General features: G+C 39.0%; 2 protein-coding genes across 4 annotated transcripts in view; both read left to right on the top strand.

The window, feature by feature from the left end:
• RC3H2 (ring finger and CCCH-type domains 2) overlaps nt 1–12,547 on the top strand; it is a 48,567-nt gene extending 36,020 nt beyond the window's left edge. Inside the window, exons 17-22 of one of the 3 annotated variants that reach the window (XM_032767656.2) lie at nt 3,816–3,897; nt 4,513–4,647; nt 5,303–5,410; nt 6,411–6,559; nt 7,183–7,316; nt 7,804–12,547. In XM_032767656.2, the coding sequence (XP_032623547.1) occupies nt 3,816–3,897; nt 4,513–4,647; nt 5,303–5,410; nt 6,411–6,559; nt 7,183–7,316; nt 7,804–7,838 (643 nt within the window). In that variant the 3' untranslated portion in view covers nt 7,839–12,547. Of the gene's footprint in view, nt 1–3,815; nt 3,898–4,512; nt 4,648–5,302; nt 5,411–6,410; nt 6,560–7,182 lie in introns of all 3 variants that reach the window. The other 2 variants (XM_032767655.2, XM_032767657.2) reach the window with 2 other exon arrangements.
• Nucleotides 12,548–13,756: 1,209 nt separating this feature from the next.
• Nucleotides 13,757–22,145, top strand: PDCL (phosducin like). The gene is made up of 4 exons (XM_032767658.2): nt 13,757–13,887; nt 18,873–19,044; nt 19,739–19,920; nt 21,367–22,145. Exons 1-4 carry the CDS (start codon nt 13,885–13,887, stop codon nt 21,916–21,918), a joined length of 909 nt encoding a protein of 302 aa, XP_032623549.1. The 5' UTR covers nt 13,757–13,884; the 3' UTR covers nt 21,919–22,145.
• Nucleotides 22,146–22,220: the final 75 nt, after the last annotated feature.

Below are 22,220 nucleotides of genomic sequence, written 5' to 3'. Positions count from 1 at the left end.
ATTTGGCTTCTGCAGCTAACTCAGTTGTCTTCACCTTCACTTTTGTGTTTTTTCCTAATCTGGAAAAGAAAAACAAGCTTTCCTGCTTTTTCAGGTCGCAAACAATTTCTCAATTTGGATGAATTAGTTCAAAGGAAGAAAATATTTTTTCTACACCGGCAGAAGAAGCTACTGCTGTTAAAAGTGAGATTATCACTTCAACAGTCTCTAAATCCAAGTGCTTAAGTGACTTCCTCCAGTTCACTGGTGTGACTTTTCTTTAAAACATCATCAGCAAACATGTATTTCTTGAATGGTTCACCTTTAGCTCTGAAGTTTATTATAGTTGGCACTATGGAGGGATGATTGCTGGATGTCCATGTCATAGCCATCTCCTCTTCTTGAGCAGTTAAGGTTTGACCCTGGTACTGAGTATTGAGAATTTCTGCAAGAAAATTAGCTTTAGATACTGCTTGTCCCATTCATTTTTTTAATGCTTGTAATTTAACTCTGTCATTGCATATTTCTCTAAGCTCTCACTCAGTTCCTTCCAAATTTCAACAGCATCAGCAATAAAACAGCTGTTTCCCTGCATTTTGTTCAAGGCTACAGAAATAGGCTTCAGAGTACTCAGCATGTGTTGAACATTTCTCTTAAGCCCAATATTGAGAACTTTGGCTGTGACAGTGCCATCTATTTTTTTTCATGATTTTGTTCACAAACTGTCATCAGATTAGGCCAGTTCTTGATATAGTGCTCAAAACAGTTTACTACTGAGTTCCATCGCATGTCTTGTGGGAGAGTTAGCTTGATTCCTCCCACTTTTGTCAGAGCAGCTGCTGCAAAGTGGTTGTTACAGAAGTATTTTGCAATTTCAACAACATAGCCTTTATTTCTGGAACACTGATTTCTTTGGCTTGGAGGTGCATCAAATGAGCATTGCAACCATATGTTGTTAGCTTGGGGCTCTCTTCACTCTCTTCTAAATAATTTCTTCTCATCTTGTATACATTTGCAGCATTGTCTGTAACCAAGCTGTGTACTAGACATTTGAATTTTTTTTTCTACAATTTGTTATAGCTTTTACTGCTGCTACTTGTCAGTATTCTGCTGTGTGTGCATTTCCTGATGTATCATTTTTGTAAGGAAGACATTCCCTTCTTCTGTTGTCACACAAGTACATACAACAGGATCTTTGTGGACATTGCTCCACCCATCAAGAGTTGGGTTAACAATTTCACCCGCTAGATCTTTTGCACACTGCTCAATTTCTCTTTTATACACTTTATCCAGCAATTTGCCTGTGACATCTCTGGCTACGTCTTCACTACTTGCCGTATTGGTGGGTAGCAATTGACTTCTCGGGGATCAATATATCGCGTCTCATCTAGACGTGATATATCGATCCCCGAACAAGCTCCTGTCGACTCCGGCCTGGCCCTGCTTCCACTTTTCATCAAGCTCAGCCCGAGTTTAAAATTTTGTCTCTAGACCTTTTGCACACTGCTCAATTTCTCTTTCATACACTTTATCCAGCAATTTGCCTTAGACCAGCCCTCTGTTGGGTGAACCGTATCCTGGTCTTAATGACTGAACCATGTTAATGAAGTGAGGGTTCTCAATCATACGGAAAAGAGAGTTTGTTGCATAAACAAACCAGGCAATTTTTTAATCAATTACCTCTTTTTGTAATCTGCTAGTACTTACCACAAACTTATCTATGGTTGTTTCTGGATGATGGAGATTTTTTTTTTTCTTTTTGGTACAGGTGATATACTGTGGCTATGTGACATACATGTTGTGACTGAAACACTATCATTGGCAGATAACTCTGAAACTATAGAAAATGGTGATCTTGAAGGTGGATAGTCTTCAGAATCCTAATAAGTCAATGCAGTTATTTCATTATTATTACCATATTTATCATGTAGTATTACTCATTGCATTCACTGACACTCAGTAATTCTTTAAAGGTGAAATTATAAAAAAAATCTATTTCAGCTGTTCGTGATAAAAAATAAATACATCTAAAATGAGAGTAACAACTATATTTTTTGCTCAAACGTGAGAATTCAAGAATAGTCCAGAAAGAAGACAGGCAGTCCTTAAGAAAGAAGTATGAAATAAAAAGCAACAAAGAGTCCTGTGGCACCTTATAGACTAACAGATGTATTGGAGCATAAGTTTTTGTGGGTGAATACCCACTTCATCAGATGCATGTAATGGAAATTTCCAGAGGCAGGTATAAATATGCAGGCCAGACTGATTGTGGCGATAACAAGCTTACCTCACGTTACTAACTTGGTTGTCTCCAGACTAATTCTGGCCTGCATATTTATACCTGCATCTGGAAATTTCCATTACATGCATCTGATGAAGTGGGTATTCACCCACGAAAACTCATGCTCCAATACATCTGTTAGTCTATAAGGTACCACAGGACTCTGTTGCTTTTTACAGATCCAGACAAACATGGCTACCCTCTGATACTTGAAATAAAAATTTCCCAACCTGAAGATCCTGCGTGTTCGGGCATGTTTCTTTCATCATCATCAACACAGCTTCCTCCTGAGAAGGGAAGACGTTTCATGATGTTGTTTCTTTCGGGCAACCAGGGCTTGCATTTCTTTGTTGCACTGTTTGTATTTTGCACTCATGCCTGTTACTCACAGGTAGAGGAACTTCATTAAAATATTCCCAAACTGGGTCTCTCTTGTGGCCTGCTACCATTATAGGTTTTCCCTTCTAGTGAGAGAATGGTATGGTAGATCTCAAATCAATGAAGGCTACATTGAGAGAGACCTCAAGACTTCTGGAATATGCTGCTCAAACAGTTTCACTTTTGTTTCTATTGTCTGGCTCTCCCTTCTCACATTTATCTCGAAACTACTTCTCCTTGTCCAGATCTATTCCGCCCCCAGCAATCTTCTATTCATTGAACTTTTTGAAACTTTGCACTTGTAGAGAGAGGTAAGGGATTGACTCTGTGTACACAAATTTGCAGAGGGACAATAGGTTTGAGGTCTTATTTCTCACTTCTATTTATTTATTGATTGATTGATTAATTAATTAACCATGTTTAATAGCAAAAATGTTTATCTCTGGAGAGACAAATGCATAATTTGAGAACTGCAAAACTGAGCATCTCTGATGGTATCTTCTAGACTGAGCACTGAGTGCCATTGCTTACACAGAAAGATTAACCTAAATAATCTCTACAGAAGCCCCTGGAACCCCATAAGATTGGGTCCCTACTCCATAGTAATAATATATTGAGATATACCCTCTCATAGAACTGAAAGCAACCTTGAAAGGTCATTGAGTCTAACCCTGGGATTAGCAGGCCAATGATTAAATCACTGAGCTATCCCTCCCCCCTTATATCTAACTATTGAAACTCATTTACAAAATCTTTTCTTAAACATTAGATGAATATATTGTCTCGTACTATAGAATTAGAATTTGTAATCCTATTCCATGATGAGATATCTTTGAGCTATAATGTATCTTAATTAAAACTATCTTTTCCTCCAAAAGCATTTTATCAAAAAAATCCAATTTAAATAAAAACTGATTTTTTTGATATTTTTTTTTTTTTTTTTATCCACTCTGGTTTCCCTGTATGTAAAATGAAGGTACTTGCCTACCTCACAGGGGTGTTGTGAGGACTGATTAGGTAATGTTTGTAAAGTGCTAAGTATTATTTCATGCACACAACTTTTATCCAGATGCCTAAGTTGTTTAGAGCTAAATTGCAAAGCTTGAGGGGTCACTGAGAAAACGATTTATTCTTTTATCACCATGTATGACAATAACAGCTGCTTTTCTCTTCAAAGGGAAAGATTCATAGTTACTGATCTATCTGCTCACAGAAAGCATTCTAGTACTGGAGATCTACTGAGCATTGAACTACAACAAGTAAGATGATGTACCATGATTACAACTTCATATAATATAGTGTGTTTCATATAAACTATCTCAAAATGCTTTGCAGAATTTAATTGTACAATTGCCAAAGTGACTGATAGGAATGAGAAAGCTAGAGCCTAGTCCTATTAACACCAGGCATGGTTCTTATTAACCTGAGCAGTTCCATTTATTTTACAGAAGCTCCCTGACTTACTCAAGCATTCTGTTCCGGAACGCCTTGTGTAAGTTGAGTTTTGCGTAAGTCGAGAACGTATCTCTGACAATTACGTGCCAAAAAATAGCGTTTACGGAACTTTTTCCATAAGCCTGGATTTCCATAAATCGGGTTTCCGCAACCTGGGAGCGTCTGTAATAGGGTTTCTCATGGCAGAAATTACCATGTCTGTTAAGTATTGGTATTTGCAGGATCCAGCCCTGGGATCGGGGAAGAATTTTTTTCCTTGATCTATATATATGTATATGATGTATGCAGTGTATTCTGAGAATACATAATTGCCTGTTTAGAGAGAGCTGTTCTTTGTGTGGGGAGGTTTGTTTTGCAGTCTAACAATACAAAGTTTAAATGTAGTTGAGTAACTCATGTTTTTTCCCTCCTCCCCACAGGCCAAAAGTAATTCATTGTTACTTCAGAGAGAGGCTAATGCACTAGCCATGCAACAGAAGTGGAATTCCCTAGATGAAGGCAGTCGCCTTACCTTAAATCTTTTAAGCAAGGAAATTGATTTGAGGAATGGTGAGGTAAAGAAAAAGATCATTTGGGATGTATCAGATCACTGAGGGTTTTGGGTATATATTTGGAAGTATGACATTTTAAAATACTTATAACCTGCTCTTTTGGGTTAGTTACTGATGCTGCACATGGTTCAGTGTCTGAAAGTGAGAAGATGCATTTGCAGTATTGCTTCTCAGTCAGGAGGTGGCTTGATCATGGAGGGACTCCACATAAATAAGTTCTGTTTTATTACACCCTTGTGGATTGTTGGGCAGGGGAAGATAGACATTATACAGTTAACTGGAAGTATACTTAAACGTGGAAGATGGAAAGAGTCCACATCCATCAGTTCTTCCACCAGCTATTTACATTTTGTCAAGAAAGTGATCTCTGTACTCTGCTCCAGTTGTAGGTGATATAAAGATAAACATCTGCTACTGTGTTCTGAAAAAAACATTCCTTTCCAACACCCACATACTTTAGAAACTTCCTTCTTACTTGCAGAGTAATGTAATCTTTTCTGTACCCAAAGACACCATTGGTATCCAAGTAGCTGTCCATTTCTTACTCCCCCCTCTAGCCCCTCTGAGCTCAGGAAAGTGGATTATGATATTATTTTCCATTTTAACTTGAATCCTTGAAGATTGTATACAGAAAGTGAAAAGTCTCTTGTATTTGCAGACTGACTATATTGAAGACTGTGCAGACACAAAGCCAGATCGGGACATTGAATTAGAGCTTTCTGCCCTTGATACTGATGAACCTGATGGGCAAGGTGAACAAATAGAGGTATGTACAAGAACTGCATGTTTGAAGAGGTCATGGAATTCTTTGATTAGTTGTTCAGCTCTTTCTAGAAACTTTCTTGTAAAATCAATAATTATTCATGTTTATAGTAGAAAACCTTTTAAAATAAAAAGGTAGGTTTTATATTGATCTCGAATCTTCTTTGGCACCATTTTAGTATAGAATTTGGGCTGCTTTTGTGCTAGTCTCAGTCATCTGAGGTTGTCAATGTTGCTCTAATTGCAAAAGTTTTTTAAACCTTTTTTCTTTTTGTTAAATACAAGATAGCATTAGTAATTTTTCCCAATATACAAAATGGAAACCAAAAGTATTTTAATACATGTAAAGTCTATTACAATATAGTAACTTAAACAAAACTTTTACATCACCTCATTTCTAATACTAAATTCATTACAAAATTGTCCTTGCTCTTTATATTCCTATTGTTGCCAGTGCCTCTGACTTTTATATTTTGCTTCTATTAATAGGCTGCATTCAGTTTCTTACATATTATTTCTTTCACCTTCATTGTGCAGTCATAAAATGTTCTGATCTTGTTCCATACCACACAAAAAAGGGATCATCACAGCCTTTCTCAAAAGCAGTCATGCATTCAAAAAATAGATGTGTGTCATTAAGGCTTTGCATAATGCATACTGTTTCTCCTGGTTTCCATATCTCTTTTGTTGCTCCACTCGTTAAATATAAAGTGGGTTAAAAACTGGTTGAAAGACTGTATTCAAAGAATAGTTATCAATGGTTTGCTGTCAAACTGGAGGTGGATGTATCTCATATAGTCTTGCAGAGTCCATCTTGGGTCTCGTACTATTCAGTATTTTAATTAATGATTTGGATAAGGGAGTGGAGAACCTTCCAAAAAGAGAAGAGATTCTAGGAGTAGCCTTTGACCTCCAGAATCATTACATAAAATAAATAGAAATTGGAAGGCTTACCAAAACAAGTAGCCACAATATTGATGGACAATTCTATCTTCTTCCTGTAGGAGATACTGGACATACAGCTAGGTATCAGTTCTCGGGATGATCAGCTGCTCAATGGAACAACTATAGAGAATGGACATTCACTCAAGAAACACCAAAAGGAACCTTTGGAGCAGAAGAGACAAAGTTTAGGTGAAGACCTTGTGATTCTGTGAGTGTTAGACAAAACAGCAGCATCAGAGTGGTTAAAACATGACTATTTAAAGAGGAACTGCCTAGCTTCTCACACTTGGATGAGACATATGCACTGTGTATGCATGGTGAAGTGGGAAGAGACTGTTGAGAACTAGGATGGATTCGCTTGTGATTATAAAACCCACCAAATGTACCATTGGTGCAGCAGTTTTTATGCATCTGAATTACCTATTTTTCAGTATATATTAGGTAACAATTGATATAAACCTATGTTTTATATATTCCCACACTGCACAGCAAATACAAAAGTATTTTTATAATTACCAGAATTCAGGGAAAATAATCTCCGCAAGGTTGGCATTAAATTTAATTTCCACTAACTACTTTAATGCCAAAAAAGTGCAGAATACTTTGTGCTGGAATCACCCATGCTACTGTATTTTAACCATTTAATGATCCCTTTGAAAATGAGGCAATCTGTATTTATTCTGTGAGCATACCCTTCTATAGTAAAATATTCTGCCTTTCCACCAGCTACCATTTAATTGCAATATTTGCATCGTTTAATGCACAGTTTATTTCTTGATATTTTGCATTAAGCTGAAGTTTAATATTTGTATGATTTGTTTTTCCCCTCAGGGAGGAGCAGAAAGCAGTCCTGCCCGTAACTTCTTGCTTCAGCCAGTCTATCACAGGATCCTTTAGCAATGCAAGCTGCCTGCCCATCAGCACATCAGGCACTGTTGGCAGCCTCATTTTGAAAAGTGCTCACAGTATGTCTGAGGATAAAAACGACTTTTTAAAGCCCATTGCGAATGGCAAAATGGTTAACAGCTGAAAGGCATTCATCTTTCCAGCTTGTGACCACGCCGTGAAAGCATTTACACTAGCTTTTTATATATATAATATATATTATATAATGTATATTTTTTTTAAAAAAAAATATTGGGGTCATCCATTTCCTGTGGACTCTTTGATACTTCAAGCCCCTCTTGCATTAGCATTCTGAAAAGATACATTTACTAGGGCAAGGTGTTCACTTTCCACAAATTAATGGAATTTGGACATTCTTTTACTTAAGCTTAAAGCAGCTTTTTATGAGTTTGTAGCAATCCGGTGCAGTAACTGAGCCATTCTTATTTAAAATGGCTTCTGTAGAAGATTAACAACTCAGTTATTTAAACTAGCAGGATCCTACAACGATACATCTAGTGAAAGTAAAACTAATTTATTTGTCTCTATTTTTGTTTCATGAGAAAGGAACTTGCATCTTGTTGCAGCTGCCTTTTCTTTAGCTGTGGAACTTTGCATGGAATATTGTTTCCTGTTTGAAGAGTGAGAGGTAGAGATTCGTACTTTAGACTTTATTACAGGGTTAATACACTTTAGCTTTGTACTACTGCATTATATGCAGGACTGTGGTGCAGTGCTTTGCTGTAGCTTTTTATTTCTTCTTTTGTTTTTTCTCATTTCTGCTTTAGTACTGTTGATACTTATATACAGGCTACTTGTCCAAGTAAAGTTACAAAAAGTAACCCAAGTGCCTAAATCCTTCAGCTAATGTTCTTGGTATTGATTTCCCCAAGTTATATGCACATCCAATTTTTAACCATTTTGATAAATTATGCACTAATGTAACAGTGGGGGATGTTTGGGGATTTTTTTGATTTGTTTGTTTTTTTGGGTTTTTTTTAATGCAGTCCTCCACCTGCATTTATAGAATCCAGATGACTTGGCAAAAGAATCAGGTGCTCTTGGCTTTCCCGTGAAAACCCTGTATGTAGCGTTTGCACTGACTAACAATATGGTATTGCTGATTATTGTTTTTTAATTTAAACTAATTAGTGGGGTTTTTGGACACTCATTACATTGTCTTGGTTAAATATTGTTAATCATAACTTTTTATTCAGGTTTAATTTTGCTTGTTCACTATCTATTGACTGAACCTACAGTAATGTAGCATTATCAGACCTTTAGAGTTGTGCTGAAAATTGTATGAATATGTGCCCTGCTAAGATGTGACCGAAAAGTCGTATTAGACATGTCAACTGAAGATAGAGTACACACACACAAGCACTCTAGGCATAATTTTCTTTAAAGTTTAAAAATTCAGTCACCATTTTGGAAAAGAAAGCAAGACTTTCAGTCCTGGTGATTACTGTCTTATTGTTTGTCCTCTTCAGTTTCTTTGGTACATGTATTACTTTTTTAATGTTTTTATTAACTTCTGTGAAGTTGTTTACTCTGAAAATTGTACTGGAATATTTTAAGCCAAGCTAATCTTTCACCAGGTGTACTGTATGTAAGGGCTTTTCCTGCTAGCAAAATGTTTTAAAAGGATCATGTTACTGGTCGTCTGAGTTATTTTACAAAATCACAGTTATGTGTCAGATAAGATTTTGATAACTGTTTTGTGCACGTTTCTGAGGGGTGAGGGTTGGCATTTCCCTGAGGGTTACTGATTAGACTGAGAAAATATTGGTATTTGATATCTCTTAATGAACATGTCCATGAAATAATTATGTTGTAAATATATCTGAAAATCCAAGGGTTAGTTTTGCTATTCTGGTGTCAGTATGGAAGATCTTACTTATTTAATATTAAAATGTAAAGAAATATTTGTAGAGTAACAGTAAAGTAGCCTTTTCTTGGTTTCTTTGGCTATTTACTGTACCTTCCCTGATAGGCAGTGCCACCTCATCTCTGGAATAAGACTGGTATTTTGTTTCACTTTGCAGCCTGAAATGATTAGGAACAAGAATTAGACCACCTTGTCACCTTAACTCATTTCCTGTTGATGTTACAAATTAACATAGAATGCTAGACGTGAATATGATTATTGTATATTTTATATCAAGACCATTCTGTAAATACGAATTTATATTACTTTTGAAATGCTTCCAAAGTACTTTTATTTGCTGTATGTAATTCCAAAAGGATATGCAAACCAGTATGTCTATTTCATGGATATTTAAACAGTGAGATCTTCCACGTTGAAGGTAATGTAATTTTTTAAAAAAGATTTTTAAATTTTAAATTGCTATTTTGTTACAAAAATAGAGAAAATATAAAGGTTTGAGAAGTCCTTATTCGCCCTCAGGGAAAGAGCCCTCTGTGCTCCAGAACTCCACAGAACATCTTCAGCATGATCTGAGGGTGAATATATACTACATAAATTGATCTTGTGTATTTACCTTAACTTTTTAATTTTAAAATTGCAATTTTAAAACTTGGTTGTGCTCTGCTAGAGGGGGATTGGGATAAGCTGCTTACACAAGTTTGTCTGTTTTGTCCAGTGAAAATATATCAGCCATACATATTCCTGCCAACTTTACTGGCATGTCTAAGAACAAACGTATTTATATATGCTTGTCTGCAGCAGAAGATCCCATGATACAATAGCTTTCTTGAAAGACCACACGCTTCCTCTGAAAAGGAGTCAGTTCTGGGTTGAGGCTAATTTGTGTTGAACCTTTAATATCTAGAATGAAGACACAAGAATTGCGGGGTTTTTAGTAGTGTGCCAACATTGTCTTACAGTTTTTAACACTAATTATTATCTTGCCATGAAACTATGCCTTCTGGGTGCCCTAATAAGAGGAAGCTACAGATGGGAGTCTAGTTCTGGTTCATTTTTGGCAAAGTTTAATTACTTGACCGGATACAAACCAATACGTGTTTGTATCTCTAGTTGCCAATCAGGTGCCTTTTTGGGCAATGGAAGGGCTAACTTTCTGACATTGAAAGTTTTGTGACTAATCTTTACGTGTAGTAATAGTAGTTTAGAATCCCATTTAGGTTTCTGGCCCGATATATTACGCTGTCAGAAAAAGGCCGGTAGCAGTTTAAGGAGCAGTGTGTGGTTCCTTTCCGTTGTGCAGATGAGCTTTTTTTTTTTTTTTTTCAGGAGAGGTACAGCAGGGATTTCACATGTCAGGGATACAGAAGTATCAATATCTGAGTTAAAACGTGTTGCCTCACAACCTGGATTAATTCCTCGTTCTGTCTCATTTCCTAGCTGGATTTTAGGACTAGCATTAATCTCTAATTTGATATGTCATCCTGTCTACTTTTTTATGACAAAGTAGTAATATGACATTCTTAAGATATAAATTATAGTAGTGACTGCCCTGCTACTGATGTGTTGTTCCTATAACAAGAACTGAATGAGTTAGTGTTCATACAGATTGCGCGTTGTAGAATGTATACTAGGCCTTTCAAAGAATAGGTTAGATTCATTTTGCAAAGCAAATTGGCATTGGTTCTTGATAGACTAGTGCAGAGTGATACTAAAGTGTGATACATAAGGACATCAGTTGTAAACATATAATTTGAAACGTTTACTGCTTTAATAACACACTTGAAACTTTAGTTTAAGTTCATGCTGATGAGCTGAATGCTGTTCTTGTGTGTTAGTGCTCCGGGCTGAGTGAGGTACAAAACCATACATAAAGAAAGGCCTGGGGAAAGAATGTTTTAAAAAATCTTTTGTCAAAACCCAAAACAGTTTGATAGTGTGTGGTTTTATTTATTTATTATTTTATTTTTTGTTAAAGCACAATTTGTCAAGTATCTGCTGTTGTACATAAACTCTATTTGAGAGGTATCCGCTAGCAGCTCCTTTATCATATTTGTCAAGGTTTCTTTTTCACCATTATTGACCTGTGTCTGAAGGAAAATGTGAAATTTTAGACCTTAATCAAATGAGAAGTTAATGAATCATCCATTGTACTTGGAGCGCATTACTTGTTATAGTTTTAATCCTTTTTTGTTAGGAAATCCCTCTAATGCAAGGGCCTCTCCTGCAAGCAGAAAACAGTAAATGTGCTCTTTAAATGACCAGTTCTTTCCGTACAAATGCACAGCTAACTCCTTGGTACTAGTGGTCACAATGCACCTCTTTGCTGGCAAGGGAGTGCTCTGACAACTTAACCCTAAGTGTCAAGGGTAAAATAAAGACAGCAAAATTATCAAAATTCCCCACACTTGAGCAAAAACCTTTTATTCAAGGAAGACTGTCGCCGAAGCTCACGCTTGGCATTTCATGTTTAACAAAGTCTGAAATAAAACAGAGCCTGCATTTATAACTGTCAAAATTCAACATCATTTGCACATATCCCATCAATTTTATCCAGTGTAGGCCTCAGTTAGTCCAAGGTATGAAAATGCATGCATTTTCTTCGCTGGGCAAACAAGTACATTATACTGTAGTTGTGATACAACACATGTGGCTTTTATTTGTACTGCACATACCCACTGTACAGCCACTCAGAGTATTGTGGTTAGCTTGCAGCATCTGCTGTCTGCATTATACCGTTTACTGCATATTCTTTTCCCTGGAAGTTAAAGAATTTTTTTTCTTGTTGCATTGATTATGTTTTATAAAATTGCTTAGCTGGAAAGTTGGGAAAAGAGGCCTGTTTGTCAATTGTACAACCGATTGTGAAGCTCTAGTGTGCATATTTTTACGTCTGTATTAGACATTTTCTTTGCAAATCTATTGTTCGATTGAAATGTAAATGAAATAAAAGATGGTGTACACCCATCATGTATAAAGCAGGCACCATCGCTACGATGGATTTAATGCTCATTTTTATGGTGCATTCTCAGCTTCTATTTAAAACTATAATTTAAAATCTGTAAAATGAAATGGGGATATATAGGGGAATAAATTCTATTCCATTTATTTCAATTTTGAATTTCCAAATTGTAATGTTTCCCTTTGTGTTATAGGAATAGGATAAAATGGGAAAGCTGGACCATATGGTCTGTATTTGGGGTGGGTTGGGGGAAAGATGGGGTGGGGTGGGCTTTGTGATAATACTGAATAGCAGAGTGAATTCTGTGTGTTTTTTGCTGTAGCACTGAAGTAAAGAGGTATTAGCTTTGGCTGGTCACAGAATAGAGCATCATGGTTTTCAGTGTTTTGAAAGAAAATTGATGGAAAAAGTTTGCAGTACTTGACATGTATTTGCATGCACAAAATAAAATGACTGTCCACCTTACGTGTGTGTTTGTAACGTGCGAGACCAAACCTGCCTCGTGTCCCCTCTTCTCTGACCCCGCGCCCCGCCTCGGTCCATTCCAGCCCCCAGCGCCTCCGAACTCGCGCTAGTCGCGGGGGGGCGAGGGGGCGGGGTCAGGACGCCTGGGTTCTATTCCCGGCTGCAGGGGGTCAGAGCGGGCCCGGCCCGACTAGCGAGGAGAACACCCCTCCCCCCTTTCTCCCCTTGGGTGGTGGTTGCGCTCCCGTCCGCTCAAGGTGCATCGGCGCCGGGAATATACCATTGCCAGTAAGGGACCTTCTCCCCTCCCCCCCGCGTTTGCTGAATGGAGCCGCCCTGCTTTCCCGGCCTCCTTTGCGCTGCTCGTCCTCGGGACTAGGGAAGCGCCGGAGCGGTGGGTGCGCGCGGGGGGCCCGAGGCGGGGGGCGGCCGGGAGGTGACAGAGGATCGGGGGCGGGGCTGCGGGGCTCTGCGGGGGGTTGCGTTGGGGAGAGGGGCTCTCCGGGCGTGAGGGAACGCAGGGCTCTTGAGGGCGCACAGAGGGCGGGGCTCTGGTTCTGGATGGCTGGGGCGCGCACCTGGGGGCTGCACAGGAGGGCGGGGTGTGCATGGGGGGAGCTCTGGTTCTGGGTTCTGATGGCTGGGGGCGGCGGCCTGGGGGCGCACAGGAGGGGCTGCATGGGGAGCTCTGGGTTCTGGATGGCTGGGCTGGACGGGCCTGGGGGGCGCACAGAAGGGGGGGGGTCTGGTGGCTGGGCGCGCACCTGGGGGGCTGCACACAGGAGGGGCGGGGGTGTCACGAGGGGGCCTGGTTCTGGTGTGGGGCTGGCGCGGCCTGGGGGGCGCACAGGAGGGCGGGGTTCTGGATGCTGGGGCGCGCACCTGGGGGGCTGCACAGGGAGGGCGGGGGCTGTGCACGGAGGGGGCTCTGGGTTCTGGATGGCTGGGGCTGGGGCGCGCACCTGGGGGCTGCACAGGAGGCGCGGGGCTGTTGCACGGAGGGGCTCTGGGTTCTGAGGCTGGGGCTGGACACGGGCCTGGGGTGCCGCACAGAAGGGCGGGGTTCTGGATGGCTGGGGCGCGCACCTGGGGGGCTGCACAGGAGGGCGGGGGCTGTGCATGGGGGGAGCTCTGGGTTCTGGATGGCTGGGGCACTAGTTGGTGTTCTGGGGGCTGCACAGGGGGTCAGCTTGGTGGATGAGCGGGGGGATTCTGGATAGTTGGTGGGGGTGGGCTCAGGGGGCCAGGTTCCTTTCTGGAGCTGCCCTCCCTACAGCTCCATAGCCGCATCTGACACTTTCCCAGGGCTGATTGGGTTGGAGAGTGAAGGTAAAACATGGTGAGAAATACCTGTTACTCGGAGAGCTCTTCTTGGTCCCTTTGTGACATTTGAGTTTGTACATCTGCATTTATAGTGAGAGAGACCAGCATCGGCCGAGAGGTGGCCCAGAGGTCAGCACTGCAAAGGAGCCAGGAAACGTGAGTCTCCGGATTTGTTTCTAGTTTATGGGCCCAGCCCGGTTGGTTGGTTGGTTGGTTTGTGTTTGTTTTGTTTTGTTTTGTTTTAAAAAATCTTTGTATAAAACAAGGAGGGAAAAATACTTTCCCCATCACTACTACTGTAACCAGCTACATGTGCATTTATTCCATTCAGGTTTTCTTGTAGATACAGGCTGTGTATACTGGTTTCCTGTACCTTTTGCTCAGGTAACATTAATAAATCCAGTAATGTAGGACATTCCTTCCTTTCCATGTCTGTCTTGAGAGCCACCTTTGTTCTTCCGTTGTACACATGACTACCCTCATTCTAAGGTCCAGATGTAGGCCATATGTGGGGCTAACAGCCAGAAGCAGAGACAGAAATAGTGCAGGCAGAAGCTTGATTTGATTAGAGATTCATTTTTAATAACATTAATCTGAGTTTAGTAATTCTGCATTCCCCACTTGAATAATTCACAATGAATCCATTGCGTTTGAACAACACAGACCAGGAGACTCTGGCTTCATCTACATTCATATCTGCAAAGTGTCAAAACCATTGTATGGTTTCCTGCTCATGGCAAAAACTTAGGTATGCTAAAATATTCTTGCTTGAAATTAATTTTTAAACAAAAATAGTAAGACAGAACAACAGGCCAGTTTGGGGTAGAGATACCAAATATAGAAGTTGAGCTCAAATTAGATCCCTGTGAAACATTATAGGTAACTTTGGCAGAATTTTTTTTAATCGTTTTGCTAGATGATGTCAATATTTATTTTTAAGCATTTTTTTATCAGTTTAAATTTTCACTGTTGTGGAAAGTTATGGGTGTTAATCTTTTTTTTCTTTCAATTTTCAGAGTTGCAGGAAGTTATGGGGAGGGTCAGACAGTAATTGTTTAATATTAGACACAGGTTCAAAAAGTTAAACATTATAACCATTAAAACACATTGTCAAAATGTGCCAAGTAAATATCGTTTACTAAGTTTTCAAGCAGTATTTTTCTTGCTTTGCCTATCCGTACATTTTTATTATTGATGGGAATATGTTTTTCAATTTGTGTTTGTACAATGAAATCAACACTTGCCAGCATTTATTGATAAAAATGTAATCCTTCCTAGACTAATTATAGCTAATTAGTTGTAATGAATCTTGTCAAAAATAGAACAATGCAAATCATCTCCAATATTTAAAATCAAACACTAAGTTAACTATTAAATGTCTTACACTAGCCCTGGAGTGATCTTCTAAAGCTTTCCCCTGTGTACACAACAAAAGCACCATACTAGAGAGGGACTTGAGATGCTTTTGTGCTTTTTGTTTTCAACCAAAGATAAATGAACCACCTACGGAATCACCAAAATGACTTCTTGCAGAACTAGGGTTGTACCATGGTGGTCTTGCAACCGAGAACTGACCCAATCCAACCCTGTTTGACTTGCAAGAACTGAGGTGATCAGTTTGAAGACATGTAGTTGCAGTCTTGCTTTATCATGTGTGCAGCTACCTCTGAGTTAATTTGAAATGAGCAGAATATCTCTGTTTTGTACAAAAATCTACCTGTTAGGTGATCCACTATAACTAGGAAATACCTGTAAATTAATTATGTTAATTTGAGTTCCGTCTGATAGACTGGAAGGAATTGGAATTTTGTGTCAGGATACAGGCCTCAGGCATACATAGTACCCACTTTTTTTTTTCTGGTTTCTTTTGCTCTACTTTTTCTCTGTATTGGAAAATAGTTTGCTTGGAGTGCGTGCAGAAGAGAAGGCAAAAAGAAATCAGAATTCTCCCACAACCAAGCCCTTAAGCAAAACTAATTATCTCTTGCAGAGCAGGGAATCGCCTCCAGTCCCAGATCTCCTGAATGTAATTGAACACTTGAATTTCTTGAGCAGACATAATGCTAAGGATCTCTAAACACATTACAGTAGTACACCTCTACCTCAATATAATGCTGTCCTCGGGAGCCAAAAAATCTTACTGCATTATATTGAACTTGCTTTGATCCACCGGAGTGCGCAGCCCCCCCCCCCCCCCCGGAGCACTGCTTTACCACATTATATCTGAATTTATCTTATATCAGGTCGCGTTATATCCAGGTAGCGGTGTACATGGAAATAAAACGGGATACCTAAATTCAGCATGACAGAGCATCTCTCTGGCTCAGTTTAAAGTTGACGGGGTTTTAAGGGTATGAACTTCTTTAATTCCTTGACTTCCGTTTTCCATGGGCCCTGTTTCATATATGGATGAACTCTTAGAAAAAATATAGCTGTCCTTTTGACAGTGTGATGTGTTGTACTATTAGTCAAATACGACAATGTGCCTTACCCCAAATGCTAGCTGGTTACCTCTATGTTTCTCTAGGGTAGATATAGGACATATCTTCTGTGAAATTTTTCTCTACTCTGAAAAATAATCTCAGTAATCCTGTTTCATCACCTTTTAGCCGGAACCATCTGGCTATCTACTCATTAATCTGCATAATCCTACTTTCAACAGTTTCCAGATAGTGCTAGTGGTTGGTAGAAAACCTAAAAACATTACTTTCTCCTTACAATGTAGATTATGCCCTTGTCATAGAAATATAGACTCTTAGGTCCACCTCATCAACATACGAAATCAACTCAATCTCACACACTCATACACCCCTTCTCTCCCCCTACCCCCCAAAAAAATTGGAAATAGGTTTCTCAGTTTTATAACAAGCTGTTCAGGTTCGCAGTTCACACCAATGAAGGGTTTGCTTTTATTCCATCAGCTCTGGAGAATTGTTATGGAAGCTGTTAGCAGGGCTCTGAACTCTCTTTAGGGCCTCAGGCAGTAATTCAGCTTGTGGTCTCTTGTGTTTGACACTGTCTGTTCTTACACTCATTTGGTAAGAGAGGCTGTATGTAAATTACTGATACCCCAGATAGCTTTTTCAGGGAATATCTTCCTACTGCTGTCATTGGCTAATCTCTAGCCAGCAGAAAAGGATTTAGATGGAGAAATGGTATAACTCAGGTCAACTGATGGATTTAAGGGCAATTGTGATTAGTACATATTGGCTTGGCAAATTCCATTTTTAACTTTTTAAATTTTGATGATGATGATATTTTAAGCATTTTTTATATATTTATCTGTTTAAATTTTCACAGTTGTGGGAAACTGCCAGAGGATCAGACAATAACGGTTTAATGATAGAAGTTAAAGCTTTATAACAGAGGTTCTCAAACTGGGGGTCGGGACCCCTCGGAGTCATGAGATTATTACATGGGGGGGTTGCGAGCTGTCAGCCTTCACCACAAACCCTGCTTTGCTTCTAGCATTTATAATGGTGTTAAATGTATGCAAAAGTGTTTTTAATGTGGAAGAGGGGATTGCCCTCAGAGACTTGGTATGTGAAAGGGGTCACCAATACAAAAGTCTGAGAACCCCTGCTTTATAACCATTAAAACCACAAATTATCAACGTCATGTACAAAATAAATACCTTTAAATCAAACTAATAAGTTCTCAAGCAGCATTTTTCTTATTTTGCCTATCTGTGTGTTTTGATTATCATCAATGGAAATATTTTTTGCTGGTTAGTGTCTGTGTAGCGAAATCAATATTTACCAGTAAAAATCTAATTCTTCCAAGCCTTATTGTATCACTTCTGTTAGTATCTGAGTTGCCAGCATTATCAATTTCCATTATATGCTACAATTGAGTTTTATTAAAGTGAAAATGAGCTTTGTGAAATGTTAACTGCTTGCGAGTCCTGCGTAGGCAGATTAGCAGAAACAACTTATTTGCCAAATATAATTATTTGAACACTGGTACTATATAAATTACAAATATAATTATATTTTGTAAAAATTGCAGACCTGCAACTTCACTGACTAATACCAAAAGCAGAGTTCCCCTCTTGCTACAGAGCTCATCCTTATTGTGAAATGACCTGTGAAACTGACAGTTAATAGTTCATAAAGCACCATTGGTTCAAATATAGATCTTTCTTTTTCCACACTTGCAGTACATACATGTGAGAAAAGAGATTTGCAGGAGGTTTGCTGAGGTTCTGGTTGATTCTGGAAAGAGACCAGGTGCCAACTTTAAGGCTACATGGAATTTTTCCTGTTTAGTAATAATCTCCGGGAGACGAGCTGCTAAAAGAAACCCTGAAAGAGATTTCTTGAGATACACCTGGATACTGCGCACTGTCTGCTTTTCTTTGTAAGGGGGAGGGGGGTAAGGAATAAGGCTTAGAATTTAACTCTTAACTGTATTGTAACATTCCTGTGTTTTTTCTGAATTTTCACTGCAAGCTTTTAATTGCGTAAGCAGCTTTGCTATCTTATCAAAAGTGCATACAACTATTAATCTCATTGATCGTGCTCTGATCATCATTCGCCATTGCTAAAAGGTTAGTAATTGCGCACATAAAACACTAAAGTTGAAACTTAATAAATGTAAAATATCCAGAAGGAAATGTAATTGGCTCAGGTTTTAAGGTTGGGTACGTAGCAATCTTGAACCATTGTTAATCAACAGACCTATCCTCAGTGAATAAATATTTTGAATGCCTCCTACTTTATCTATTGAAGAATAAACTTTGTAATAAAGAGGTTTTTGTTGTTTGTTTTTGGCTTAATAAACACTTGATTATCAATTCATTCACAAAGAGGTTGGCCAGTTGTAGCTTAGTCTTGTTGGTAATGGTCTATAAACTGTTCTCATTTGAACAGGCAGCCTTCATATTTTTCTTTGAAGGAGTAGAGGGCTAATACTATACGTTTGAGGTGATACTTGACACCGTGTGTGTTTGTTTAAAGGAGAGAGAGATGCATGGATGTTGACCTACCCATCTCTTTTTAGGATACAATGACTCCGTTAGATGATAAACTGCTTGGTGAGAAGCTCCAGTACTACTACAGCAGCAGTGAGGAAGAAGACAGTGAGAAGGAAGATGAAGTCGGAGGGAGCACCGTCCCTGAGGTGGTTGATGGGGAGGTGGAGCTGAGTAGCGATGGCACTGCAGTTAACACAGGTACTGTGACATCAAATATTTTAGCCGCCTCCTGCGTGCCTGTCCAGTACTGGGGAAGCGGGATCAGTGCCCACCCCACTGGGACATAACTAAATAGGACATTTAATAGAAGCACTTTTCATTAGGCCCCAGCAACAGGATACTAGTAAGGTGAAATTGATGAGCTGTCTGCACATCATGGAACACAACTTTTGTGCTGGGGCTTTTGCAAATTTATTTCAGCATCAAGTGATTTCTCCTCTTCTCCCCTCTCCTCCCTCCTCTCCCCCCCCCGTCACGTCTATCGCTATGAAAAGGAAACATTTCCATACTAACTGCTGGAGGATACCTCTAAACCTGGATAGTGGTAATGTGTCAAAACTCTATACAGATATTAATTTTCACACCGTCCTTTTGAGGTTAATAGGAAAGCAATGTAGGTAGGTAAGCTTTATTCCTGTTTATACAGATAAGAAAACAGACACAGAGAGGTTGAGTGACTTGTTCAAGGACATAGGAGTCAACTGCAGAAATGGGGAGTTACTTGCTACCATTCCTATGCTTGATTATAGCATATTGAGCAATATACAATAAGACTAAAACATGGTCCGTCCTTTAACTGCTATTTGTAAAGGACTCAGAGATCCTGAATGGAAAGTACAATAGACAGAGATTGTTTCTGTCTAAGCAAAATGCCTGCATGTTTTACCTTCAGGTCCAAAGGGTGTCATAAATGATTGGCGAAGATTCAAACAACTGGAGACGGAGCAGCGAGAGGAGCAGTGTAGAGAGATGGAACGACTTATAAAAAAGTTATCCATGACCTGCAGATCTCACATGGATGAAGAGGAGGATAAACAGAAGCAGAAAGAACTTCAGGAAAAAATCAGTGGAAAGGTAACGTGGGAGCACAGTGAGAGACGTCTGTGCTAATAAATTTTAGCAGTTTCCATTTTTCAGCTGCTTTTCAAAAAATCATGAATCCTTGCATGGTAGTTCTTTATTATTGCTTTTAATGGGTGCAGTGATTACCTACCTCACAGAAGTAGTGTCAAGATTATTAATGTTGGTGCAGTGCTTTGAAGATGTTATACATCTAAGTGTTAAGTGACTGGCCCAAGACCTCTGGCGGAGTCTGTATCAGACATTGTGTATTTTCCTTATATGCATTCATCAAATTTATTTCCAAGTTTGTGAAACAATTTAAAAAAAAAAAAAGGCAGGGCAGCAACTCTGCCTGAAAAATAACTTCATCTTGTAAGTTTAATGAGTGTTGTGTAAGACGTCTCCTTTCCAGGAGGCCTAATTGATTATAATGTATAGTAAATTAATGTGAAGAGATCAGCTTAGTCTTCAAACTGATAGGAAAGCATTAGACATCAAAGATAGAAAATGTCAGAGGTTGTAAATTATTTAAAAAGTAAGTGGGATGTTTTGGTCAATTACCAGTTTCTGTGAATCTAATTGAACAGGTTGCTGAAGTTGATACATGCTGATATTGACAATAAACCAGTATTATGTTCACGAGTTGGTGGTTATATTTGGTCGCTCGTGCCCAACAGTTTAGGATCATAAAGTGATAATGGGGGGAAATTGCTTGAATTTTAGGTATCTGTTTGTTTTTAATTTACATGAACTTTACATTTGCTAAGAGATTCTCTCTCTGCTTGAAATAATCACTGGTTTTCGCTGATTTTTTTTCTGTGCTCCCCTGCTGACTGCAGCAGTAAACTAACAGACCCTACACCTCGAGCAAGATGGCTAACATGGTTAATGAAGCAAGACGTTGAAAGATGATAATCATAAAACCCAAGTTAATTCCAATTCCAGAGAAAACATGGGAACATTTATTTTTGCCAAAGAAATAAATCTGGTATGGAAATAAATGTTGTTTCTAATAGAGATTTACTCTATTTACTTACGAAAAAAAGATGAAAAAACAAACTAGGAATCTGACAGTATCCACTCAAATTAGAAACAATGTCCGAGCTGCCCATCTAAGAGCAGTATTGGCATCTTACTTGGAGCATGTGGCCATAGCTAATTTGAATAAAATAGGAGCACATTATAGTCACTCACTTTTAATCTAGCCTATGAAGGCTAGAAGTCCTAATGTAGGAAGCTCCATCTTTATCAGATGTGCTTTCCGGATGGATCAAAATGGAGCATCTTATGTTGGGAACTCTAGCCTCCGTGATCTGTACCTGGGTATTAAAGATGAGGAATGATGCAGGTTAAACTCTGTCCATCCTTGATTTAAATACTAAATGCATGTAACATGTATGGAGTTCTTGATTTCTCTCTGTGTGGTCTATTTATAACATTTCTTTGCGCATGTTATAGATGACTTTACAAGAATATAACATGATTCATGATGGCAAAGATGATGAAGAGTTTTTACAGCAATACAGGAAGCAGCGAATGGAGGAGATGAGGCAGCAGCTGCATAATGGGCAGCAGTTTAAGAAGGTTTTTGAGATCATCAGTGGGGAAGGGTTTTTGGACACAGTTGATAAAGAACACAAGAACACGTTGATCATGATCCACATCTATGAAGATGACATCCCTGGCACTGAATCTGTGAATGGCTGCATGATCTGTCTTGCTGCTGAGTACCCAACAGTCAAATTTTGTCGAGTTAAGAGTTCCCTGATTGGTGCCAGCACTCGCTTTACTAATAATGCTCTACCTGCTTTGCTCATCTACAAGGGAGGAGAGTTAATTGGCAACTTTGTCCGAATCACCGACCAGCTTGGAGAAGATTTTTTTGCCGTGGACCTGGAGGCTTTTTTACAGGAGTGTGGTCTGCTCCCAGAGAAGGATCTGCTGATGATGACTTCCATATGTAACCCATCTGCATGTTATAGTGAAGACAGTGATTTGGAGATAGACTGAAAAAGTGAACAAAGGGTTCAGTAAGCTGGGGTTGCCCTGTGAGGTTCTTTGTTGCTGTAGATTGTTCATTTGTTCTTTTCTGTGTTTTTTTTTGTATATTTTTCCCCTCCCTCCCGTGCACTTTGGCTTTTAGCCCATTAGTACTTTAAGAGTCTTTATTATATGTAATGTAAAGAATTCTTAACATTTTGTTAAATTACTTCAATAAAATGTAAACTAAAACTGTCTTGCACTTAGTAACATGTTTTTGAAGTATATAAATGTGAATCAAATCTTAAATTGATTGCCAGTGGTTATTCAGC

Source organism: Chelonoidis abingdonii, chromosome 24, assembly GCF_003597395.2.
Source record: "Chelonoidis abingdonii isolate Lonesome George chromosome 24, CheloAbing_2.0, whole genome shotgun sequence".
Taxonomy (NCBI): Eukaryota; Metazoa; Chordata; order Testudines; family Testudinidae; genus Chelonoidis; species Chelonoidis abingdonii.
The sequence above is the reverse complement of the archived record's forward strand: the minus strand, read 5'-3'. Positions and strand labels throughout refer to the sequence as shown.

Bases quoted from the DNA above. Each gene is read 5' to 3' on its own strand.
- PDCL (XM_032767658.2), top strand. The intron at 19,045-19,738 runs GTACTGTGACAT...TTTTACCTTCAG, and splicing joins TGGCACTGCAGTTAACACAG to GTCCAAAGGGTGTCATAAAT. The intron at 19,921-21,366 runs GTAACGTGGGAG...CGCATGTTATAG, and splicing joins AGGAAAAAATCAGTGGAAAG to ATGACTTTACAAGAATATAA.